The 24713-nt window shown below is 49.0% G+C and overlaps 6 protein-coding genes across 6 annotated transcripts; 3 read left to right on the forward strand and 3 right to left on the reverse strand.

Annotated features, from left to right (window-relative positions):
* Positions 1-466: 466 nt before the first annotated feature.
* On the forward strand, positions 467-7420 carry KY384_000625 (uncharacterized protein; the record flags this gene model as incomplete). The annotated part of the gene is made up of 1 exon (XM_044809161.1): positions 467-7420. One exon carries the CDS (start codon positions 467-469, stop codon positions 7418-7420), a length of 6954 nt encoding a protein of 2317 aa, XP_044665148.1.
* Positions 7421-7683: 263 nt separating this feature from the next.
* On the reverse strand, positions 7684-9615 carry KY384_000626 (uncharacterized protein; the record flags this gene model as incomplete). Its single annotated transcript, XM_044809162.1, has 4 exons — positions 7684-8309; positions 8405-8649; positions 8703-8984; positions 9038-9615. 4 exons carry the CDS (start codon positions 9613-9615, stop codon positions 7684-7686), a joined length of 1731 nt encoding a protein of 576 aa, XP_044665149.1.
* Positions 9616-10479: 864 nt separating this feature from the next.
* On the forward strand, positions 10480-14140 carry KY384_000627 (uncharacterized protein; the record flags this gene model as incomplete). Its single annotated transcript, XM_044809163.1, has 6 exons — positions 10480-11329; positions 11376-12242; positions 13050-13059; positions 13112-13149; positions 13198-13391; positions 13448-14140. 6 exons carry the CDS (start codon positions 10480-10482, stop codon positions 14138-14140), a joined length of 2652 nt encoding a protein of 883 aa, XP_044665150.1.
* A 1089-nt stretch (positions 14141-15229) lies between these two features.
* Positions 15230-16249, reverse strand: KY384_000628 (uncharacterized protein; the record flags this gene model as incomplete). Its single annotated transcript, XM_044809164.1, has 3 exons — positions 15230-15998; positions 16060-16155; positions 16203-16249. The coding sequence occupies 3 exons, from the start codon at positions 16247-16249 to the stop codon at positions 15230-15232; spliced, it is 912 nt and encodes a 303-aa protein (XP_044665151.1).
* A 1129-nt stretch (positions 16250-17378) lies between these two features.
* Positions 17379-19621, forward strand: KY384_000629 (uncharacterized protein; the record flags this gene model as incomplete). The annotated part of the gene is made up of 2 exons (XM_044809165.1): positions 17379-18981; positions 19002-19621. 2 exons carry the CDS (start codon positions 17379-17381, stop codon positions 19619-19621), a joined length of 2223 nt encoding a protein of 740 aa, XP_044665152.1.
* A 182-nt stretch (positions 19622-19803) lies between these two features.
* KY384_000630 (uncharacterized protein) lies at positions 19804-24519 on the reverse strand (the record flags this gene model as incomplete). The annotated part of the gene is made up of 7 exons (XM_044809166.1): positions 19804-20899; positions 21049-21107; positions 21236-21655; positions 21830-22031; positions 22771-23893; positions 23954-24174; positions 24284-24519. The coding sequence occupies 7 exons, from the start codon at positions 24517-24519 to the stop codon at positions 19804-19806; spliced, it is 3357 nt and encodes a 1118-aa protein (XP_044665153.1).
* Positions 24520-24713: the final 194 nt, after the last annotated feature.

Raw genomic sequence — 24713 nt, forward strand, 5'->3', positions numbered from 1 at the left:
CGGTTAGGCACCTTCGGAGATAGAAGATCCCTGTCTGTTTACTTTCTGCAGTTTGCGCTCCATAGCAAATGACCTGATACTAGGTATTTCCAACGTCTGTCCATCTCGTGGCGTCGTGATTGAGCGATCAGCATCCCCAACTCATTATGTCAATACTAAAATGATGATGGAGCGACCTGATCGCATTATGAACCCTCCTTAAGAGTAAACAATGTCGAGCGCAACTCTAGGTAGCTCCAGGCTACGCAGTAATCCATTCTCCAGAAGCTCCCCATCGCCGTCTCCCGGACCATTACTGTCGAGCCCTCGGCCTAAGTCGGAAGTTGTCCATAGATCACTTGGCGACTCGCCCTCAGCTCTTCATTCCCGCCACCAGTCCTTAACACCTTCTAATGCCACGAATGACATTCCTTTCGAGCAATCAAGACAGCGAGCTCACTCCAATCGAAACACTCATGACTCTACTATGACCTTTGCTCCTACTTTTATACAGTCTGATGAAGCTCAACGCGGGGGTGAAAGGGTTGGCGCAATTGAGGGAGAAAACGACTTCTCTGGAAAGCGTTATGTATGGGTATGCGACCCAGAAACTGCTTTCATCAAGGGATGGGTTCTCGAAGAGCTTGATCGAGCTTCTTTGCTTGTTGAGTGTGAAGATGGAAGTCAAAGGCGTGTCGACAGTAACGAGGTGGACAAAGTCAACCCGGCAAAGTTCGACAGGGCCAGTGATATGGCCGAACTGACCCATCTCAACGAAGCTTCGGTCATTCATAACCTTCATTCGAGATATCAATCTGACCTTATCTATACATATTCTGGACTATTCTTGGTCACTGTCAATCCTTACTGTACCCTACCAATATACACCGATGATTATGTGCGAATGTACAGAGGTCAAAGCCGAGAAGATACGAAACCGCACATCTTTGCAATGGCAGATTTCGCTTTCAGGAACCTGGTTGAAGAAGGGGAGAATCAGAGTATACTTGTGACTGGGGAATCCGGGGCTGGTAAGACCGAGAACACAAAGAAAGTCATACAATACTTTGCTGCAGTCGCTACACCGGAAAATCTGAACAAGCGCATTACCGGGTACCAGCTTCCAAACCTCTCAAATCAAATCTTGAAGGCCAATCCCATTTTAGAAGCTTTTGGTAACGCTCAGACCGTGAGGAACAACAATTCTTCTCGATTTGGGAAATTTATCCGTATTGAGTTCACACGTTCTGGCCAGATTGTAGGAGCGTTCATAGATTGGTATCTCCTAGAGAAGTCTCGAGTCGTCAGATTAAATTCGAGCGAGCGAAACTATCACATATTCTACCAACTGTTACGGGGTGCCAATACACAACTCAGGAAGCAATTACTACTTGATGACAGTGGTCCAGAGGACTTTTGTTATACCAAAGACGGCAATCATGCAATAGCTGGCGTGTCTGATAAGGAAGAGTGGGACTCCTTACTTGACGCATTCAAAGTAATAGGTTTCACAGACGAGGAGCAGATTGCCGTATTCCGAACGGTAGCTGCGGTATTGCTGCTAGGCAACATCTCAATCATGAGAGAGAGCTTGCGAGCAGACCAAGCTACATTAGCCGTAGACGCATATCCTCAGGCTCAAAAAGCTTGTCAGCTTCTTGGTATTGACACGGACGCCTTTGTACAAGGACTATTACACCCTAGAGTCAAAGCAGGTCGTGAATGGGTGGAAAAGGTTCAGACTCCAGAGCAAGTGCGCTCGTCATTACATGCGCTTTCGAAGGGCATATATGAGCGAGCGTTTGGAGAATTGGTTTCTCGAGTCAATCGACGATTGGGGCCTACAAGCTCTGGTCTTGATGATTTGCATTTCATTGGTGTTTTGGACATCGCTGGTTTCGAGATTTTCGAAGAGAACAGCTTTGAACAGCTATGCATCAACTACACGAATGAAAAATTACAACAGTTTTTCAACCATCACATGTTCGTACTAGAGCAGGAAGAATATGCGCGAGAAAAAATTGAGTGGAATTTCATTGATTTTGGTAAAGACCTGCAACCAACCATCGAACTTATTGAGCTTCCAAATCCTATCGGAATATTCTCATGCCTCGACGAAGATTCTGTTATGCCAAAGGCTACAGATAGGACTTTCACTGACAAACTACATTCGCTGTGGGATCGAAAGACACCGAAGTATCGTGCATCTCGACTGTCTCAGGGGTTTATACTTACACATTATGCCGCTGAGGTTGAATACTCTACTCACGGTTGGCTTGAAAAAAACAAGGATCCACTGAACGATAACCTCACGCGACTCCTAGCAGCATCTCGAAATGAGCATATGGCAACGCTCTTTCAAGACTGTAGCGACATTGATGAGGATAAGATCGTCGTCAGGAATCGAGTGAAGAAAGGTCTCTTCCGCACAGTAGCCCAACGACACAAGGAGCAATTATCAAGTTTGATGACCCAGCTTCACTCTACTCACCCTCATTTTGTACGCTGCATTTTGCCGAATCACAGGAAACGCCCAAAGCTTTTCCAAGCTCCATTAGTGTTGGATCAACTACGCTGCAACGGTGTATTAGAGGGCATTCGAATAGCACGCACGGGGTTCCCCAACAGACTTCCTTTTCCAGAGTTTCGACAACGCTACGAGGTGCTCTGTCAAGCCTTGCCTAGGGGACATCATGAAGGGCAGAAGGCAGTATATATCATGCTCGAAATGCTGAGATTAGACAAAGCAGTCTACCGGATCGGGTTGACTAAAGTATTTTTTCGAGCCGGTGTGCTGGCAGACCTCGAGGAACAGCGTGATGCTCTTATCAAAGCTATCGTTTCCAGATTTCAGTCTATCTCTCGTGGTTTCATGCAACGAAAGATTGCGGCTAAACGTCTCTACAGAGCCGAAGCGACTCGGATTATTCGGCATAATTTCGGTGTCTATTTGGATCTTTGTAGTAACCCGTGGTGGAGGCTATTCGCTCAGATGAAACCACTTCTCGGTGCCACACAAACCGCGGTCGAGGTGAAGAAACGTGATGAAATGATCCAATGCCTTGAGCTCAAAGTGCAACAAGAAAATGTGGATCGGGTTAGGCTTGAGGATGAACGACGGAGAGCTGATGCAGACCTAGCTCGTACCCAGCAGACACTTGAAAGTGAACGTTCTCTTGCGCTTGACAAGGAAGAAATTTTCAAACGCCTTCAGAAGCGAGAGACCGAGCTGAATGAAAAGCTAGCAGGTGCTATTGAAGACCAGGAGAAACTTGAGGATCAGCTTGACGATCTTGTGGACGCGAAGAGAAAAGCGGAGGATCAGGCCAACAGATGGCGAGAGAAATTAGAGCAAGCCGGGCAGATCATCATACGCCTAGAAGCAGACAAAGGCGAAATGCAGTTAAGCATTAAAAAGAATGATACGCTCTTGTTTAATTTAGAACGCACAAGGTCAGAAAAAGAAAGTGAAAACTCAGAGGTGATACGAGAAAGACAGCTCCTTGAGAGTCAGTTCAACCTACAGCTAAGAAAAGTATCGGATCTTGAAGGCAAATTGCTCAGAACAGACCAGGACCTTGAAGTCAAATTGTCAGCTGCCACCAAAGACCTACATATCTCTAGGAGACAGCTCGGGGACCTGCGAGAAGAGAATTGCGCCATAAGGGCCCAAATTGATGACCTCTCTTCCACGTCTACGGACTATGAATCACTATTAAGAAGAAAGGAAAGCGAGGTCGCAATCCTGAAAGCAGACCAGAAGAATTTCGAAAAGGAGCGCAAAACACTAGAGTCAGAGAAAGCCCTTCTTGCTTCGCGTCACGATAGTCTGCAAAAACGATTTCGTGAAGTGCAAGCAGAAGCAGACGCTATAAAGTCACAGAGGCTCCAATTCGAGCGTGAGGCTGCCGATTCCAAAAGACTCCTGAACGAAAAATTGTCTGAGGACGCCCAAGCTGGAACTTCCCGCAAAATTCTTGAAAGCCATGTTGACGAACTCAAAGCAGACTTGTTTCAAGTCCAGACTGAATTGAGTCGTGAGAGGCAATCAAGAGATGACGTACAGATGCTTAGTGATCACGAGTTGGCGACGCTCAAAGGGGAGTATGTAAATCTCAACGAGTCCAAGATCACTATTGAGAAAGAGCTATACATTCAGCAAGACACACTTCGCCGCGCACAGGAAGCACGAACAATTGCCGAAGCAAACCGCAAAGAGTTGCAAACAGAGCTCAAGAAGCTCAGAGAGCGGTACGCGGATGCAGAATCATCAAGGATTGAGGCCCAGATAGTTGCTGAAAGAAGCATGTCACGACAGGCTAACGAAAGACACACAAGTCTCATGAAGGAGATGGAAAACAAAGACAATCAATTAGAAGAAATCACAGCAGATCGATCCCGCCTTGCAGAAGAAGCTCAGTCGCTCCGGAGAATGATAAATGAGTCAGATGTTTTCCGTCTGCAGCATGATCAACATAAAGAGCGCCTTGAGAGGGAGCTTGTGACCGTTAAGGGCCGCTTGAACGCCTCAGAGAATGATAATCGAGCTTTTTTAAATAAGATTCAGCAGAAGAACCTAGATATTGCCAGGTCTACTTCCCGAGCTGGAGACTCTCAACGATCTCGCGTCCTGCAACTTCAGGCTGAGAAAGCAAAAGGCGACGAAGACAGCAAGAAACTCCGAAGCTCTTTCAATGATTTACAGGTATCTATGGCATCTATTGAGAAGCAAAAGGAAAAATTGAAACTAGACGTAGAGGATCTCCACCACGAGATTGAAAGGGAGCACAAGGCAACCCGAAATGCTGAGAAGACTTCTGCCAATTGTAGTGCTCAGGTAGTTGAGCTGACGCGGACTGTCGAATCAGAGAAGCAAGTTCGGTCCCAAGCACAAGCAAATACGAGGAAAATACAGAGCATGCTCGACGCTACTAATAGGGAAGTCAATGAGACTCGTCGACAGCTCGCCCTTCTTCATAAAGTATTCCATCCGGAGTCCAACGAACAGAATCCATCATGGGAGGTGGTAGCGCCCCGCCTTCCACAATATACTGACCTCGCTGGACAGCTTCAAGCGTGTCAGCAGGCCTTAAGGATTACAAACGAAAAGTGCTCTCGTGCAGAGCTCCAGATCCAAGATATGCGACAACGCTTTGAAGGCGAGATCCATGATATGGATGCTCGTCATTCCTCATCAAAGCGTCACATGCTTGAGGAAATCAATCAGAATATCCTACCCACAAGGAAATCCCCTAAACAACATCGGAGGGTCTCCGACGCGAAACATCATTCTAACAATTCCACACCCGATCGAAGGCACCCAAGCACTCAATCGCACGATTCTGGGCGCTCTGATCGGACTGTAGATACAATGTCATATAATAGACGAATGGATGTCGCCGCAGAGCTTGAGATGGTTCAAGCCCAATTGCAAATGACCGAAATGCAGAATCGCCACTTACAAAGCCAGCTTGGTCGCTTATCGCCAACAAGAGGTCTAGCTTATGATGAGAGTCCAACAGCTAGGAGGGTTCAAAAGCTTGAGAGAGAAAATGGAAGACTGAACGAGAAGCTCGATGATTCGACAAAGAAAATGTCTGCGCTTGAGAAATCGATACGCTCCGGAGATCTTTCACTACGTGACATACAAGCAAAGTCTCACGAGGAACTGTACGACCTCATCAACTCACAGGAAGACTCGCGGAGGTCCCTCTTGCGAGCATATGATGGCACAGTCGCTGACCTTACCCACGCAAAGTCTCAATTTGACAGCGCCAGACAGGCACGGGCCTCTGTCGAGGTAGAATTGCGTGACGCTAGATCAGAGCTGGAGGCTGTCTCTGAAGCCCACGAACATGAGTCGGCAGCGAAGAGTCGCATCCTGTCAGACCATTCGGATCTAAACATTCGTTTCGACACAGAAGCGTCCCGGGCGAATGACTTAGAAGCAAATCTAAATCTTTACAAGCGCAGGGCGGATGAATATTTCAATAAGCTTGAGCATGCAGAAATTGCAGTATTTAAAGCTTCTCGTGCGGAGCAACATGCTAAAGCGCAGGTGTTCGAGAGTGAAGAAACCTACGCACATATCGTGGCTGAGCGGAAACAGATGGACTCCTCAGTCGAAGAACTGCAGCGACAAAACCAATCCTACGAAGCCAGAGTAGAAGATCTTGCAGCTGATCTAGAAACTGCTCTACAAGCGAAGAAGAGGCTTCAACACGAGCTTGAAGATTATCGAAGCCAACGTGCTATGGACGTCGATGACAAAGAGGCAACGTTGGAGCAAACGCGAAGAAAGTATCAGAGTGAATTCTCCTTACTGACCGGCGAATTGGAAAATGAGCGGGAAAATGTTCTCCATGCTCGCTCAGAGACTTCTCAATTACGGGACGAACTAGAAGACCTACGGTCGAAATGGGATGATGAAGTCCTCAATAGCTCAGCATGGTCAAAGGAGAAATCTAGACTCGAGATGACGATGGAGGATCTGTCCTCGTCAAGGGAAGAGGCCGTAGCCGCTCACAATGACGCCCAAAGCAAGGTCATTTCTCTTCTGTCCCAAGTACGCAGTCTCCGTAATTCGATGGATGACCTAGCAGCAGAGAAAGACGGCCTTCAGATGGAAAAGAGAAGCCTTGAGTCTCGTCTAGCAGAAGCAGGAGATCGGCTCGAGGATCTAGCTCGTGGTGAGAGTCCTTCAATGCGCAACGCAGCCAAAGCAGACCGTGAGCAGCTGGAGCTGAAGACGCAATTAGCGCAGCAACAAGACGTTGCTGCGGCTGCTGTAAGTAAGATGAGAAAGGTAGATGCACTGTCAACGGAGATGCAAAAGGATATTGTCGCTGAACGCGAAACCACCGGGTCCTTACACAAGGAAAAAGCAGCTTTGGAAAAGGCAGTGAAAGATTTGCAAGGCCGGGTGGTTGACTTGGAGACAAAAGGCTTCTCTACTGCCGGGCACGACGCACGCTTCCTCAATGGCCGCATTCAAGAGCTCGAACACCAGCTTGAAAGGCAGGAGACGCAGCATGCTGATCATCTCCGTTCTGTTCGTAACGTTGATCGCACCGTCAAAGACTTACAGTCGCAGCTCGAGCGTAAGGATAAGACAGCTAAGCAATTTGCCGAAGATGTAGCCAGAGGCCGTGAGAAGGTCGATCGCCTGCTTTCCACCATCGATGAACTTCAGGCAGAGGAAGCTCGCTCTCAACTCGCAGCCCGACGGGCCGAGCGCGATCTGAGGGAGGAGAAGGAGAAAGGGTTGCGGCTCGAACGCGAGCTTGAGGGCTGGAAAGGACTGCGAGTCGAACGAGGGGCTGGAGTCAGAGGAAGCACCAGCGAATGGGGAGGCAGCATCCGTGGGCATCGGGCCACTGATAGCAGTGACACAGGAGACGGGCTAAATCGCATGTTAAGTACTACGAAGGGATTTCTGTAAATACCGAGAGCATGAGACCATTGATAGCAGCAGTGTCCGACTTTGGAAATTGGGAGCATAGCGAGCGGAGCGTTCTGTACAAACAAAGTGGTTGTCTCTTTCCTCATACAAGGCATTCACGCGTGCATACACGGTCACCTCCGTCTCCTTCGCAAAAGGCTCAGTTCATCCTCCGCCATTGTCCGGTTGTTGGTTGATTGTCCATCATTACTTGCTCCTTAGTCCCTACTGCCATTGTCGTCATCTGATGCGTCATATTCACGCTATTTCTCTCCGTACTTCCCAAACTGTTGCTGCCACTTCATCAGTTGCTTCGTCAAGACTTCCATCATTCCAAGTGCATTTAGCTTCTCGTAGGCATCGCCGTCCATGATGTCGCCTTGGTCGAGTGACTCTACAATATCTTTAAGCTCGTTAGCTCCGACCACGGCTTCACCTTTTCCCCGAGCACCAGCCCGACGTTGTCCGGAAGTACCTGGCGGGTGATTGTTTGGAAGGTTGAGCTTGGGCCTCGCGGCATCTAGGCTCGCCATTTGCACCTGGATATGGCTGATATACTCCAGTATTCCAGCGACGCGTCGCTTCATGTCGTTCATAGTTGTGCGATTAGGATTCATATGCCTTGGTCGAGAAGGCTTCCCGAGGCCATTGCTTTCGGCTGCGCCATTGCCATGCGCACCATTGCTTCCGTTGGAGATGTCCCTGTCCTGTGAGTTGTTGCTGGGAGGAGAATGAGTGGTTTGTTTAGGTGGTTCTCGATCTTTACTGTATTGGTTGCGGCCAAGTCGGCTCTTTCGAGCTGGGGGCGGCCACCTTTTTTGTGTGATTTGGACGCTACCGCTGCGTGAGATACCCTGCCATTTTGCGCTGGGACTTTTGAGGAAGTAGTCTTTGGTATTGGTTCTGGTGATAATTCAGAATCTATAAGAGATCAGCTTTATGATCTTCCTTAGTTAACCACAGGTTGGTATCAAGCATGCTCACCGTCAATCTTCCGCTTCTGGTTAGAGTGCTTCTCCTTACTTCCCTCTGTCCGTTCCCTCTCGCGTCCCGCTTCTTTTCCGCGGACCTCTTTGGAGCGGTGATTGCGAGCTGTTGCGCCCCGTATGCTTTTGAGTGCCTCCAATTTTTCAGCTTCATCGTCCGAGATATCTCCTGGAAGGCGCTGTTTGCTTTGGCTAGAGGTTGAGCCGGAGGCCGTTCGTCTTCGCTTCGTGCTGTCTTCAAGGCTGAAAGGCTTTGTTAGTAGATTCATAGGACCAAAATATGCATTGAAATCTACCCTTCACTTTCGCTTCGGCCCCGCTTTCCCTTACGCGTACCGTTGGTCTTTGCTAAACTATCTTTCTTGCTTTCCTCAATGGCTCTCCGTAAATGTTCGGCTTCATCGTACGCAGAATCGCGGCTGTTCATAGTTGCACGGCGTCCTTTAGCTAAATTTTCTAATTCTGTCCGAGTTGGCTTGGTCTCTCTCGTCCGTTTCGGGTGGTCTTTGGACCTCAATTCTGGTGACGCGGAGTTGGAGTTAGACCCGTTTGCAGGAAGATAGCGAGAGTAATTCCGTCTGAAATTCGAAAGGCCCTTAGCAATGCTTCGTAAAGGGGAACTGGTACATACCCATTAAGATCTTGGCCAATCTCGTGTAAGTCTCTGTGACACCGCTCACAGAAGTATTTCTCAGGGCTCTGCGTTTCATCGAGGATTCCAACACAGCCTCCGTGTTGCCACACCTGACATTCGTCGCATTGGATGAACCATCCCGTGGTGTCCTCCGAAGTTGGATCAGAGTCAACTTGTGACCTCCTTCTTGAATTTTCAGCATCAATAACAGGCAAACCAGGATATTCTTGGTGGCCGCATATGCATCGAGTCTCTTCTTCCTCATCCTCCTCCTCCTCCTCCTCTTCCTCTTCATTGTCTTCCCCGTTACGTTTCACCTTAACGGCTCCTTCTCCTCTAGTGTCATCCTGTGTGCTTCTTGTCCGTCGCGGGAGCGCGTCCTCGAGTGCACGTGGTGTTTCCGGTGACGGCGATCTAGCCGCTGCGGAGCTTAGTGGAGAACCAGATTTAGGCTGGGAGCGTGGTTTGCGATCAGGTTGACCAGAAGAAACAGATGATGTGGATGAGTTAGTGTTTCGTCGGGCATTGGGAGCTGGCTGAGTGGTAGGAGCCCGCGCCGAGCGGCGAAGTGACATGTTGAAAAATTACTGCCAGTACGAGGCTATAAGATGGCAGGCATGTTACAAGCCGTCGCACACGTCAAGAAAGATCTGTACATTGAAGAATCCCAGGGAAATGGTGTTAGGATGTGTCTCGTAGTGAACTCAGCTGTAATACAGCGATAGCAACTGGGGTTGAGGAACAGGGGTTAGAGGTGATTGAAAGCTTTTGTAAAAATCTTCAAGCTATAATCATTACTTCTGATGATCAGAGGGAAACGTCATGGTTGTACATGGGCTGGACGAGAGAGCTTGGAGGAGGTGGGCGAAGCGGGTCTCGAGCAGGAAAATAACGTGAATTTCTTAGCGCTATAGATTACATTGCTGATGTGCCTAACAGATATGTAAGGACTGGGGGGCGCGGTGGGCCTGGCGTGAGGGGTATTGTTACCACGCTAAAAGATCATGGATCAGCTTTACGGCTAAAGGGGGCTAGCGGTGTTACCATTAGTGCTGTAGGCATGAGCGAGAAGAAAAGGTCTAGCGGCAGTCCAGACTGATGAGAGAGTTCGGTCAGGGTAGGTACAATCCAGGAACATAACAAAATATTGACGACGTTTTCAGATAGCCCCTTCCCCAACTGCCCAAATTGTGTTGTCGGGGATTGACTCGATACACCTTCAAATGTAGCTCACGAATATTACAAATCCCTCGTCATAGATAGGTAGGTGTTTTCTCAAATTCGAAGCACCTCCCTGAACCAGAACCCTGACGCCCCAACTCTAGCTCGCCTGCTATCCTTCAGTGACTTACTGTGTTGATGTTGTGTGCAGTCCTATATCACAGAGCTACAGTCACCCAACCTTCATTTCCACCGCACATACTTGCATAGCGCCCGACATGGAGATTTCTCAACGGCCATACTCGCCCCCGTCACCCTTAGAATTACATTACTCGGATGCTGCGTCCACAACCTTCCCTGATCGGCCCATTCGACCACTGCCTAGACGACGTATACGATCAAAGATTTCCCCTGAATTAGCCGAATCGATCTTGCATTCGTCGCCGTCTGAACCTACAGAAAAATTATTCCAGATCCCATATTTTGAGGCATCTACCCAAAATGGCCGGTCGACCTCGCAGAGCTCATCCTTGGAAGCACAAGCTTCCGATAGCATTGATGACGACCAAAAGGTGCAGACTCACCTCCGAGCTCGATTGGAGCATGGAGCGGAGGGATTGGAGCGCGCCACGGACGGAAGAAAGGAGCAGCTCTTGTGGCCTCCCTCATTGGGTACGGCGCCCGCATGGAGTAGCCATGTGAAGCCAAGGAATGATTCGTCCCGGCACAGCAAGCAAAATGCATCCCAATCGATAGCTTCCTCCGCTGATTCAGTGGACGGTTATGATTCTTTTGAAAATACAAATAATAAGAAGAAGAGGAAGATCCCGGCAAATGGGGGCCATCACTCGTCTCTTTCCGCAGAAATGGCTTCGATGGGTATCACTCCTACGAGAGACATCGATGCTTCTCATACGGACTCAGATTCTGGCATTGGTCACTACTACGGGTCTGGGAGCTCTGCATTGCCAACTAAACCGGGAGCAAACGTGTCTGGTGCTGGAAGGGGCCGCTACAGCAAAATTGGTGGAAGGAGACGAAGCACTCGCAGTCCTTTGGGTGTTTCGTTCAATGGGTCGAACAACGCCAGACGCGGTCCACCAAACGCTGAAGATTCCCTTGCCAAAGGTAGATTTCCCCCAGGCCCCTCCTAATCGTGCTGATCTGGATGTAGAGGCTTTGCCTACAGCTGATACTGATCAAGGCATTATCTCCGCTGCCATTGCGAATGCTGCGACTTTACCAATTGGGAATGCGGAACAAGAGAATCTCAGCCCTCTCAGCCAGCAGTCCACTAGGGCGCATTCTCAGGGCAAGACTCAATTTACGTTTACATGCGAATCTGATTCTACTAACGACATGGTGTGGCCTGGGTACGGCTACCCTTCGACTCCAGGCGCGTACCCAGAAGGCCTTGCAAATGGCGTTGATGGGGCATATGAACAGGGCGCTATGCAACACGCGTCTCAAACCAACTCTGGAATCGGCAATGAAGCGGCCCAGGCACGAGGAGGGAGCTCACAGACAGCTAAAGCTCCAAAGCCTCGTCGACCGCTATCAAAGCAATATACAATGGCGGCAAGAGATCGTCAATTGAGGCAGAATTACAACAATTATCATCATCCGCCCAAGGAGGAGGATGTGTGGATATGTGAATACTGCGAGTATGAAGCTATTTTCGGCGGTCCACCCGAGGCTCTTCTCCGACAGTACGAGGTGAAGGACCGCCGTGAGCGGAGACGGCTAGCAGAAAAACGACGCTTACTTGAGAAGGCAAAGATGAAGGGCAGGAAGGGAAAGAGGGGGAACAAGAATTCGAAGAGTACAGCCAACGCTCCTCAACATCAGCAAGCCAACCAGAAGCAGCGGTATGATCCTCAAGCTACCGATGATTATGGTGCCGACCCAGGTGGTTTGCAAAGCGACGACTACGTACTGGATCATTACGACGAAGACGCAACGCCCAACATGCCTCCACAGGCACCATCAAGGTTTTCTCAGTCGGCGGCGCAAACCATTACCCAAAACCAACGTTTATCTGGTACGAAGGACGGAGGGACACTTCCTAGCGGCCGTTCAAGTTAGCGATAGGTCCTCGGTCTTTCACAGCCCTTTCCCTATGCTTATAGATGATATTTTGGGACTGGAACACTCGTTGCCACTGTAAAGGATAGTCCGTATGCCACTCAGCTCAACATTGACAGTGTCAAGGCCAAGACTGTACATAGCGAATGTGTTTCATGTAATTACAAGAGGAAGACACTAGAATTGAGAAGGCATGAAGTCCGTTCGGAAACGTGCCATAAATGATTTGGATTTTCATTTCTGCGTAGGCATGAAGCGCTAAAACTCGAAACTCTCCAAACAAGTGTCATTCTCCTTTCAGAAACGACCAATATAACACCCGTGCCCTTGCAGGTGTTGCGTTGACCGAACATGGATCGTCCACTTGACGATGTGATCGCAGACAGACAGGTAGATCGCTGGAATGCAACGCGACGGCGCAACCTGCTAATCTCGCCCCCCTCAGAGAAGCGGTCACAGAGGCGGTCACAGAGGCCGAAGGGGAGTTGATCGAGGTCGCAACGACAATAGAAAGGTATTGCTCAGCCCCGTCGAATCATGTAGAGAGCTCCAAAGCTTCTTCATTGACAAAAATGCTCACCAAGCGGCCAAAGGTTCTTTTACCTCCTTCCTTGAAAATCGCCTTTGAGAGCTCGCGGCGACGTTCAAGGGCTCAGGCTTGACTCTCGCACTGTGGACAGGCTACAAAGCCTACGTGGAAACTCGATATGCTAACGTCCTCGTCCGCTGCCTCCATAGTGGAATAGTCGGTCAGATGCTACAGATATCAATGCGTGAGTGGATCATACTAAAGCGCGTGCTGAGCGTAGACTGATATTGTCCAAGCGACTGGGTCCATGACAAGTACGAAGACGACCCGCATGGTGCGTGCTATTTTTACTCCTCAACTTGTTTATCTGGTAGCCTAACAGCTGTGCAGCTCGGGTACCTCACTATGATGGACCTCAAAATACACGTCGTGGACGTAGCCCTTCCGAATCGCAGAGGTAAAATTCTCGAGCTCTACAATGAAAGAAGCCTTCGTAACGACGTTTGCAGAACCATTTCCGATAGTCGCCTCAGGGTTGATAACCTACATTACGATCTTACCGAAGATGATTTGGAGGTTAGCTGTCACAAGTCTCTGTGATACAGCTGTAGTCTGACCTGATCTCTTGACAGGATCTGTTCACCCGTATTGCACCTATCACGTCCCTCTCCCTCGTATATGACCGCGCTGGACGCTCCACCGGAACAGCATATGTGAGCTATGATTCTATTGGTGCTGCCAATCGGGCGATTCGTGAATTCGATGGCGCGAATGCTGCCGGGCAGCCAATTCGGCTTACCCTACTACCCACCGCCCCCGCAACTGAATTTCATCGCGGACGAGATACTGTCGCCTCTCGCAATCCTTTCGATACAGCTACAAGACCAGGTCGAAGCCTCTTCGATCGAATTGAGAAACCCAACGGTCGTCGCCCAGATGGGAGGAATCGCAGTCGTAGTCCTGATCTACCCAGAAGAAGTAATGTCGCTAAACCACCTCCAGACGGTGTTGATCGCTACGTCCCCGGTGAGAGATCTGGAGGGCGGAGGAGGAGCAGGTCTCGAAGTCCACCAAGGAGAAGGAGAAGCCCACCAGGAAGAGGGAGAAGCCCTGCAAGAAGGGGAAGAGGAAAACCCAAAGTAGATGGTGAAGGGCGTCAACTGGTTGGAGGACGACCAAGGAAGACCCAAGAGGAGTTGGATAGGGAGATGGAAGACTATTGGGAAAAGAAGAAAGAAAACACAGCATCCGAGCAGAATGGTAAGGCTCAAGCTATTCAATCAATAGCTGTACCGGAGGATGAAGATATTGACATGATCACTTGATCTGAAGTCAAAAGTAAAGCGAAAAGGAGGCACCGTAAGATGAGATCGACATACTTATAAGCATCCATCAACTTCCCCTTGCTCAATCCAGGATAAACCTTCTCTCATGTTTCATTTGAGCTCTGTGTGACGCGCTTCTAAACTCTGTGGGTTCGTTCATTCGCCTTCTATCTTCATCGTTGCTCGAAATTATACTGACATGGATGCAACAAAGCTGTAAGTCTTGGATTGGAGAACAGCGAGACTGGCGAATGGCGAATTAATCGGCCGGTTCAAACTCAGTAGCAACCCCATATCCAGCAGCTCAAGTGGATAACTTCCACTGTAACTTTTTCGGCAGAGTCGCATGCAGCAGCCTGAGAGGCTAGAGCTTAGAGTCCCTCAGACACGTTTGGGGGAGTGAACACGTGCTGATATATCATTGAGCATGGTGGTCTTGGAGCAATAACATTTGCTAGGGAAACCTGCTTTATGCTCTTTTGAATATCTATGGGCCACGTCGCAGGAGCTTGAACCATCAGCATCTACTGCAGGATATTAATCGGTGCCCACTCCGAAATCCACTGGAACAAGGGAAGGTCAAGATGTGGGGGTTTGTTGCTTGTTCAAAGGCCTTGGTTGCGCAAAGGTCGACAATTTAAGTCTGATTTTCACCGGGTCTTTCCTACGCTGCGACATCCCTCTTTGTTGTGGTGCGCGCCTTACGTACGGACCTTTCCTCCATAGCACACTGACTGAGAAATTTGTGATATTGTGCTTGATTGGGGGAGAAGGAGATACCTGCTGGGGGATTAATATCACATTTTGCCTTACACGCTGCTTTTATCCCTGGAAGATCCTCGCATTAGTCTCTATCAGCAGCTTCAACAGGCAAAGCGAGGTCCTTGTTCATTTAGACATTCAAGTCAGGGTGACGAATATGAGACTTTAAGAAATCAGTGTAATTGTTGACTCGGAAAGCAAGCAACACATAGGGGTATCATTCCAAACCACTCCATATACCTCAGCAACATGCATACATGGGTCTAGTTCCTAAAGTCATGCTGACATCAAAAAGTGACAACCAACGGCAGTGTAAAGAAGTGGTCTTCAACCTAACTTCCACAGTCCGTGCGGTCCCTCACAGAACTTCCAGAGTTTCACCGTCCCATCCTCGCTCCCACTTGCGCAAGCCTTGCCGTCTGGGCTGAACTCCAAACTCCAGATCGGACCGTGGTGACCTTTCCACGTATCAAGTTCAGTTTGTGCGGGTCCTGCATCAAGGTCCCATACTCGAATCCATGTGTCTTGATTGCTTCCTGTGGCATATTTTCTTTCACCTTCGTGAACCGCCACGGAAACAATATCTGTAGGCTGAGTCACGGACTGGAGCAATTGACCTGGTGTGCTACCACTGAAGAAGTAGGCTGTATTGCCAGCAGCAACCGACAAGGTAGACAAGGTGTTGCTGAGCTCGCAGCTTCCCAGAGCACCATCGAGCCGCACAGAAGTAATAGGGATTCGTGTTCGTACATCAAACCATCGAATGTACTTGTCTTCACACGCAGTGATAAGAGTGTTACTGTCTTGTGCCCAGTGAACACTCTTAATAGCCCCTTGGTGAGACTCAGCACCAATCTCGTAGCCGGCAGGCGTCGATTTCTGAGCATTCTGCGCTTTGTTGAAAGTTGAATGTTCTGGGGATGAAGAGCTGCTGCTCGCACGACTATTCGCGATCTCATAGAGCATGAGTTTCTTGTCAAAACCTCCCGTCGCCAGGACTTGAGGATTAGGATGATGCGGAAGTGCTATGGCCCGGACGATGTGGGGATGTTGAAAAGTATGGAGACATTCTCCCGTCTGGGTGTCCCAAACTTTCCTGTAACAAAGAATATTTGTCAACGGGATTCCTTGTAGTGCCATTTCATCACGCTACTTACGCAGTAAAATCAGCAGAAGCAGTCGCTGCTAGATTGCCGTCGGACGAGAGGCGGCCTTGCCAGCAGGCCCCTTTATGACCAAGGAAAGTGCCAATCCTTGGCCTTTCAGCAAGAAATCCAACATGAACAGACTGCTTACTCACCAGTCGCCAGTGGTACCATCTCGAAGCATGGGATTGCCATCTGCCATTGAGTATTAGCAGAGGCGGTGCGGAAGTGTAGCGCAACTAGAACCTTTGCAAGAGCTTAACAAGTAATATTGGTTCTCGTCCACCACGTTGGAGAAGTGAAGATGCGTCACAGGTCGAGAGTGCCCGTGGCAAGTGAGAGGGTGGGTTTTGGCGGGCTCTGTCAAGAATTAGTATAGCTAATGTACACGAGCTTTAGCTTGAGGCCAGGTCGGAAGTGTACCCAGATTCATTATTGGCGGTGGGTCTCAGCGATTAGCAAATAGGGATGTCGACTGGGTTCATTTGATAGATGCAGCACAATCAGGACAGTTACCGAAAGATGTTATAATTTGATATTGAAATATGAAAGGAGTGCCCTCTGAGATGTGGTCATAAATCGTCAAGGTATTATGTCCTTGCGGACTATGGTCTATGAAAGATGGTGACAAGAGGGGCCAAGGATGTCAAAGCTACAAGAGCAAAAGCGCCAACGAAAACAAGCCCGGATGGTGCAAGGATGAGGATGGAGGGGAGGTCGAGAGCCGTGGATCCAAGAAGACAGCCGCGAGGCTAGACGGGAGGCCGTAAAGCTTGGCATATCAAGCTTCTCACGTGCGGCTCCCCGGTAGCGCAACGGTTCTCTCTTTGATTGGCTCTCGTCCCGTGAGGCTCTGAACCTCGTCACTTGGTGGGCATGAAGGCTCAACGCCAGAGAAGGGAAGCACGCCGTCCTAGGTCTGTGCTGTAAGAATCTTTGGTGGTGATAGTACCATGCTGCATGGCGAAAGCCTTTCCAGACAAGCAATTCCTCCATAAGCTGCCCACTATGTAGCCTGACAAATATGAATGTCGAAAGAAATCTTGTGCTAGTCATCCACAGCTTACGTTCTCAATACCCTTAGTCAACACACTCACCATCAAACATCTGCCATAACAACATCAACCTGTTCGTGTTCAACAAGTTCATACTCATCATATACTCCGCGATTCATCAAATAATCTTCTACTAAAGAAATCACAAGAGTCCCGATGGGAGAGTACAAGCTTGCTGCTTCCTTGCGAGGCCATGACGACGATGTGAGTATGCTGCATCAGTAGAAAATAGTCTAATAGTAGCAGGTCCGTGGTGTCATATTTCCCTCCACAGGGATGGTACTGTCCGCTTCAAGAGATGCCACCGTGCGGCAATGGAAACCAACGACCTCAAATAAAGATTCTTCCATCATATGCCAAGCCCAGTCTTTTGTCAATACAATAACGTTCATTCCCCCCAGCACAGATCATCCTCAGGGTCTTGTGGTCACAGGCGGTAAGGAAGCAGTTATAGATGTCAGGCCGCCAGGGAGAGGCCCTGAAGAAAACGCTGAAAGACTCTTGTTGGGCCATGCCCACAATGTATGTGCTCTAGACGTTTCTGTGGATGGGAACTTCATTATCAGCGGTAGTTGGGATGGTACAGCAAGAGTCTGGAGCATCAAAAGCTGGGACTGTGAGGCCGTCCTGGAGGGTCATACTGGAAGCGTCTGGACGGTTTTGGCGTATGACAAAAAGACGATTATTACTGGCTGTGCCGATCGCGTCATACGTGTCTTTGATCCTAGTGGTAAGAAGTACAGCGACGTCAAGGGAAGCACGGACGTAGTGAGAGCACTATGCCGGACGCCTTCCAGCCACTATTCGGGGGCTGACTTTGCTTCCACCGGCAACGATGCAATCATCAGACTCTGGAAGCTTAATGGTAAGGAAATCGGACAGCTACATGGACATGAGAGCTTTGTGTATTCACTCGTATGTTTGCCAAGTGGGGAACTTGTTAGCTCGGGGGAAGATCGAACAGTCAGAGTATGGAGGAATCGTGACTGCATACAAACCATCACCCATCCTGCAATATCAGTCTGGGGTGTTGCTGCGTCTTCAGAGAACGGTGACATAGTGAGTGGTGCTAGTGACCGGATAGTCCGCGTTTTTTCGAGAGCAGAGGAGAGGCAGGCCGCCGCCGAAGATATTAAGGCTTTCGAAGACACCGTTAAATCATCGTCCATACCGAGGCAGCAAATGGAGGAAAACGACAATGAGCAATACCCAAGCCCAGAGTTCTTGCAGCAAAAGTCTGGCACTAAGGAGGGCCAGGTGCAGATGATTCGAGAAGCTAATGGGAATGTGAGCGCTTATCAATGGTCTCAAGGAGCCCAGTCGTGGGTCATGATCGGGACTGTTGTCGACTCAGCTGGAAGTAGCGGCAAGAAGACCAGCCATGGAGGCAAAGATTATGATTATGTTTTCGATGTTGACATAGAAGATGGCAAACCGCCCTTAAAACTACCCTACAACCTCTCTCAAAATCCGTATGAAGCAGCCACCAAGTTCATACAAGACAATGAGCTTCCAATAACATATCTAGATCAAGTCGCTAACTTTATAACCACCAACACACAAGGAGCTGCCCTTGGGCAGGCGAGTGTACCAACTGGCGCAGATCCGTGGGGTTCAGAGTCAAGGTACAGGCCCGGTGATGCCGAATCCGCTCAATTTCAAACGCCTGTGGAGAGGCCTAAGCTGCTACCACAAACGAAATTCTTATCTATAACCACTGCCAATCTACGAATAATTCTCAAAAAGATCACAGAATTCAACGGACAACTTGCCGAAGAACGATCAGAGTATTCGTTAGACCAGGCTTCGCTACAGTCTCTTGACGCTACTACGAAGTCATTAGAAGCAGCGCTCGCCTCTGGCAAGCCCTCGGATCAAGGTCTGGCTCCGGCAATCCAGATCGTCGTTCGAATCTTGACTCGCTGGCCACCCGCTTTGCGGCTTCCAGCCTTCGACCTCATCCGCCTTCTCGCAGCAACCAGCCCTTCCGTGGCATCCCCTCCTTAGAACCGAACGATATCGTTACCGTGTTATTGGAGTCCGGCTTTGAGGACAGAGATCGAGAGAATAACATCATGCTCACCGTTCGAGCATTCGGCAACCTCTTCGAGACTCCCGCAGGCCAAGCCTTAGTCGACAAGAAGTTTGAGTCAATTCATAACGCAGTGAAGAGGTATGTCTCAAGCAGTAACCGCAATCTATCGATTGCTATCACCACACTGTACATGAATTATGCCGTGCTATTCACGCGTGCGTCCGCTGGAGCTGCATCTACGTCCGTGGAGAGGGCCTTGCCACTGCTCGATGAGCTGACGAAAATCGTGGTGGCGACTCCCGATTCAGAGGCTGTCTACCGAACTCTGGTGGCACTGGGCACGCTGCTGGAGTTAGGGGAGGAGGTGCAGATGGCGGCGAAGAATATCTATGGTGTTTTGCCAGCACTTGAACGGATAGCAAAGAAGCTCAAGGAGCCGAGGATCAAGGCCGTGGTGCAGGAGATCGAGAAGACTCTAAGTTAGACTGCTAGGCTTGGCAGCATTAGATTTTGACTTATGATACACACACGCAATAGCTTTACACACGGACGTGAGAGCGCTTTTGAAAGGAGGCCGGCATGGAGAATGCTTGACAAAAGGCAGTCTTTTCAAAATCTTCGTTCTCTCTCATCGTGCCCATTCATGACTCATTTCTGTCTGTCGTCTTAAGAGGCGTTGCTTTCTCTCACGTTATCCATCACCTCACCAGTTTTGACGCGTTTCTCGGCGGCCTCACCTCCTCCGTCGCTGCCTTTGATCGCACTAGCACCCGGTAGCTGGCTGACATCGCTTAGCTTCGAAATTGCTGCATCTTGCAACGATTGGTCTATGTTGCCGCCATTTTCGCTCTTGTCGCGGTTCCTCTTGCCAAGTACGACATTCTGCAATCGGTTGCGTATATGTGTGTAAGTCTCTTCCGCTTCTTCTGGGTTCGCGGGGTAATCCGTGGCATCAATTTCATCTGCATCGAAGTCTGTACACGGCACAGTATTGTCTTCGCTTGCCTTATCCTGGTATTCCATATCAGGCTGAGAATCCCGAAAGGTGGTCGAATTAGGAAGATTCTGAAAAGAGGGTTGGTTATTTGGATGATCTTGTGGGGAGACCCGTGAGGATTCACTCTGTGAGGTTGGATTGGTCTTCCAAGGCGAGGATATCTTCGCACTTGCTAGGCTCAACTCCTTTTCCTCTTCAGTTGATTGTGTAATGTAATGGCTGAAGGTCTGGTCTGGTGTCTTTTGTGTAGCTCGTACATTGCTGTTAGGCTCTTGAGGCTTTTCTCTGTCCCTCTCCATTTGACCAAGTTCCTTTCCTGGCTTGCGTGTGTCAATTTGCTCTGAATCAGTCTTCAGCGACGTATTTTGGAATTCACGACACTCAGGTTTGAGCGTTGATTCTGGTTGGCTGCCTTTTAGGAGAGAGTTATTGGCAATACTTGCTTCGAAGGACTGGACCGCTTTTGCTAATGTGAGTGGCTTGTGTTGGCTGAAGCTTAGAGGCACGAAATCTATAAGCCTAGAATCTAATTTTTGAGATTGCCGAGAGGTAGGTGTTAGGCCACTGAGTCCAGGGAAGCCATATTTTGCCAATTGTTCCTTTGTTCTGTAAAAGAACTGGAATGTAGCAAAGGGGCCATCGTCACGTGCATAGGGGTGCACGTCGACGACGCGAGAAAGATGGCGACTTTCTATATTATTGGTCACCAAACCAGCAGTATGGACAATGTCCCGGTTATCTCGAGACGGGTCGACTTCTCCAGCCCTAGAATGACTCAGAATTTAGCACTGCTGATCGAGATGTGTCAAGGCCGATGCAATTGCAAAGTAGGGCAGAAGTAAAAGGTGGAAGCTAATATAGGAGTCACATTGCATCCCAGATAGCGTCAAAGACCTGAACAGCAGCCGACTTACCCATTGTAATCATAGTGTGAACGATGCAGGGTGTCTACATAGGAGGAACCTAAGGTAACCTGAGCTCAAAGGGGTCAGCATGCTTTTCCATGAGGAAATCTCCCGTTATCAAGGACAGTGCAACGAATCGAAAAGGCTGATGGTATAAAAGCAGGTGATTTGCTAAAACCTTGAAACGAGAACTCACTCTCGAAAACTCAACAACGATCTGCCCTACTTTGCCAGAGGCTTTCGAAGTTTCAAGGTGGGTATCCAGTGATGCTGCTGCTTCCAGAGCCTTGGTGAGTACATCCTCGTCGCTTTCATTCCGCAGAGTGTCCTCATTCAAGTCTAAATCTACGATTCCTAAAAGAGCATCTACTGAACGTTCCTTGAAAACCCAGCTATGCTCTTTGAAAGCACCACTAGCAGTTTTTATCCAACGGGATTTGATGCAAACTTTGCAACCTTCGTTCGCATCCGGGTGTCCTTCATCCAGATAGACGACACTGCGTTTTGCTGGTACTTTGCGATTGTCCAAGTAAAGGGTGGCAAGGAGGCGAGTACTCCCTGCGACTATTGCTTGGTCTAGAGGTCTGCTTTGAAGGCTCGGAGGCAGTGTGAATGTCTTCGCGTGTCTCTCTCCACTTTACGGAATCAGAGTTAGTGATGCCCTTCAAAACCGAAAAATAGCCTTGGAACATTCGTCCCCGAAACGTCGCTCCAGAAACCATCTTTCTATGCTCGACATACTGCCCTCGCTAAGGGGGCCATTGATCCCATAGGATTAGAAGTAACTTACTGGTACTTGTGGCTGGATCGAAATATGGAACTTCTGGTCTGTTCTCGATTCCACGTAAGACGAGACCTTCCTACTCTTGTTCAGATATTGTGTCCCCCACTCCTTCAGTTCTTCATCCTCAACAACAACGTTGACGTTCAACCCCATGTATTCAGGCATAGTTAATGCTTCGGCAATCAGTTGTTCAGTCGCGAACAAAGTACTGAAAACTTTTTAAGCAATGTGAACGAGGGCTATTGCTGTGTCGCGGGGTTACGGTGGCAATCTCACTATCGCTTGGTGATGACACTTAGTAGCATTGTGTCGTACCACCCGAGAAATAGGTCGCGCTAAGGCACGTTACCACACAGCGGCTGTTATCAAGTGTAGCCTCGCATCGAAAAAATTCGTCTGATCATATGTCCAACGAAGTCGATATCCTATGAAAATTTCATTAGATGTATGCACTCTAAAGGAGTTATGGCAATAGCTCCGCACGTTGCCCAAAATGCAAGAAGGCGACCGGCAGCATGTTTCGTTCTAGCCAACGGAGTCTGACAAACATCCGCTATCCAAATCTACTAGTCGCCTTTCAACTGGTGTTCTCCAAATACTGAGGCCTGACTTCGCTGCAGACTTCTTGCTTGGAGACAACCTTACCCAGAAAGCCCCGTGAGAGGTCCATTAGTGTTATTATATAGTCACTCCGATTTCATAGCCTAGTAGAACCTCGGAACTACTCCCTTCCCAGCCTCTGTTGCCACCACAGGAAAGAAGGTATTGGCAACTTGAATCAATGAATAATTGCGATACAACGCCGGTCCGATGACCAGGTATGATTAGGTATGGCTTCGAAGCGTGTTTGAAGATTGGCTGTTCCCGTAGATCAAAAAGCCGGAGAATATCATAAGATGCACTTCTATAAGTCAATAACTGCTCGGCGAATCAGAGGGTCTCCTTACCATATGAGATGACGACCGTTTGGCATAGCTCTAACGGCGCTCACAGGTCCACTATTATTTGGAAGCTTGAAATTCCTGCTCGGTCGTTGAAGTCCCATGTGCAGACTGTATTCATCCACGCTACTATTCCTCCGCCCTGCATAAATGAAGTTACCGTCAGACGAAAAACAAGCACCCATACACCAAGGTGGAACGTTGTGGGGCATCATTGTGGCTACTGGTACTTGCTGTCGTTTATCCCAAATCCGAAGACTACCATCGAATGACGCAGCAAGAAATGTAGTTTCCGCGTCTATTGAGATTTCTGCAGGGGCAGGTGTTACACTTAGCTCCTCAGGCTTGACGGTTTGTTCAGCATGTGGAAGTCCGTCCGTGGGCAGCTCAGATCCCAGATGTTGCGAGGCTTCAAGTAAGGTTTCGTGTCCATACAAAGACTCCTGGTTAGCTGCAGTGCCGTTTATCAGGATGGGCTCGCCGTTCTGAGTGGGAACGGAGTTGAGTGACTCTTCCTTGATATTTTCACCTTGGCCTTCGAGTATTTCGACTTGCTGGCGCTCTTGTAGGTCACTGGCGATGGCACGAGAAAAATCATTGTCGTCGTCATCAAAAGGTACACCAGACCCTCCAACATTATCATCGTTACCGAACAAAGAGTCTGCGTCTGCGTCGAAGAGCGAGTCCGCAGGGGATTTTTCTGCATCTACGGCTTCATCCTTCACACTGCCTTCTACATTGACACTATTAGCTCGGGGCTTACTCGCGTTGTTTGACAACTCGTCAAAGCCCGATTCCTGCATGTTTCCTGACACTTGGGGCACAGGCAAGCTAGAGAAGGGACGTCTCTCTAAGGCTGAAATCTGACCGGTACTTCGATCAAAAGAACGTATAGTCTTCCCAGTGTTCAAATCCCAATCGAGCACAGTTTTATCCCAGCTCCCAGACAGGCAAGATTGCTCGTCTGTAGCTAAATTCAGGGCAGAAATGGCAGAGGTATGGCCACGTAGCAAAGCTATTCGCTTTCCCTCGTCATGTCTCACAGCCTGAAGGTTTATGCCACCACCTTCCAATCCAGAAAGTAGCCACAAGGCTTCCCGCTGTACGGCTAAGCAATACACCGCCGACACTGATTCTTAAGAGTATGACATGCGTTAGAGATGTGCAACTCATGCGTTGGAGCGCTTACCGGTTGAAGGGTCCGCATTCTCCCAGTAGCTAGTAAGTACTCCAGCTTTTGTCACACTGTCTACGAAAGGATGCCTTTGGGCGACAGTCAACATAGACTTACCGTTTGCAGTCTCGACCCAATTGAACTTTCTAATGTATCCGTCCGAGCCTCCAGAGAAGACGAAGCGCAGGTCAGGTGTAGAGGTCACCGCATTTATGGATGTGCTTTGTGGCGCTGCTCTGTACGTGAAAGGGTTTTAGCGATCGGTCTTGGCCCTGCCCGTTTATGTATCGTCTTCGAATGCAAATGTTCCATCATGCACAATGTCAAAGTGGGGATTTTACGTACATTGTAGGTACGATGTCATATACCGATGCTTGAACAGTTTCTGGGCGTAGGATTGGAAGAGCAGAGCCCTTAGGCTCTGTAGCACGTCCTTGTTCGCTCGTCCCAGGTTCGGGATCGGCTTCCTCATCAATTCTGTCATCATCGGCGCCCGTGTTATCTCCATCGGCTTCCTGCTCGATCTCGATTTCATCATGCGACTCGTTTTCGCTATCGCTCTCCATTGTACAGACGCCCATTATATCTTCAAGAAATGTAGTGCCACATGATTGTAGTCAGGAAAGTTACATTTCGTCTTCAACAGAATAGCTAGAGTTTTTAAGCGCAAAGACACTTGAAAATCATAGGCTAGATTGAATACAAAATATTGGGTACTCAAACAATACTTTCTCAACGCTAACGGCCATGGTGGTCCCTGTTCGAAGGCTCATCG

This window comes from Bacidia gigantensis (assembly GCF_019456465.1).
Source record: "Bacidia gigantensis strain McMullin 20006 chromosome Unknown contig_74, whole genome shotgun sequence".
NCBI classification, from domain to species: Eukaryota; Fungi; Ascomycota; class Lecanoromycetes; order Lecanorales; family Ramalinaceae; genus Bacidia; species Bacidia gigantensis.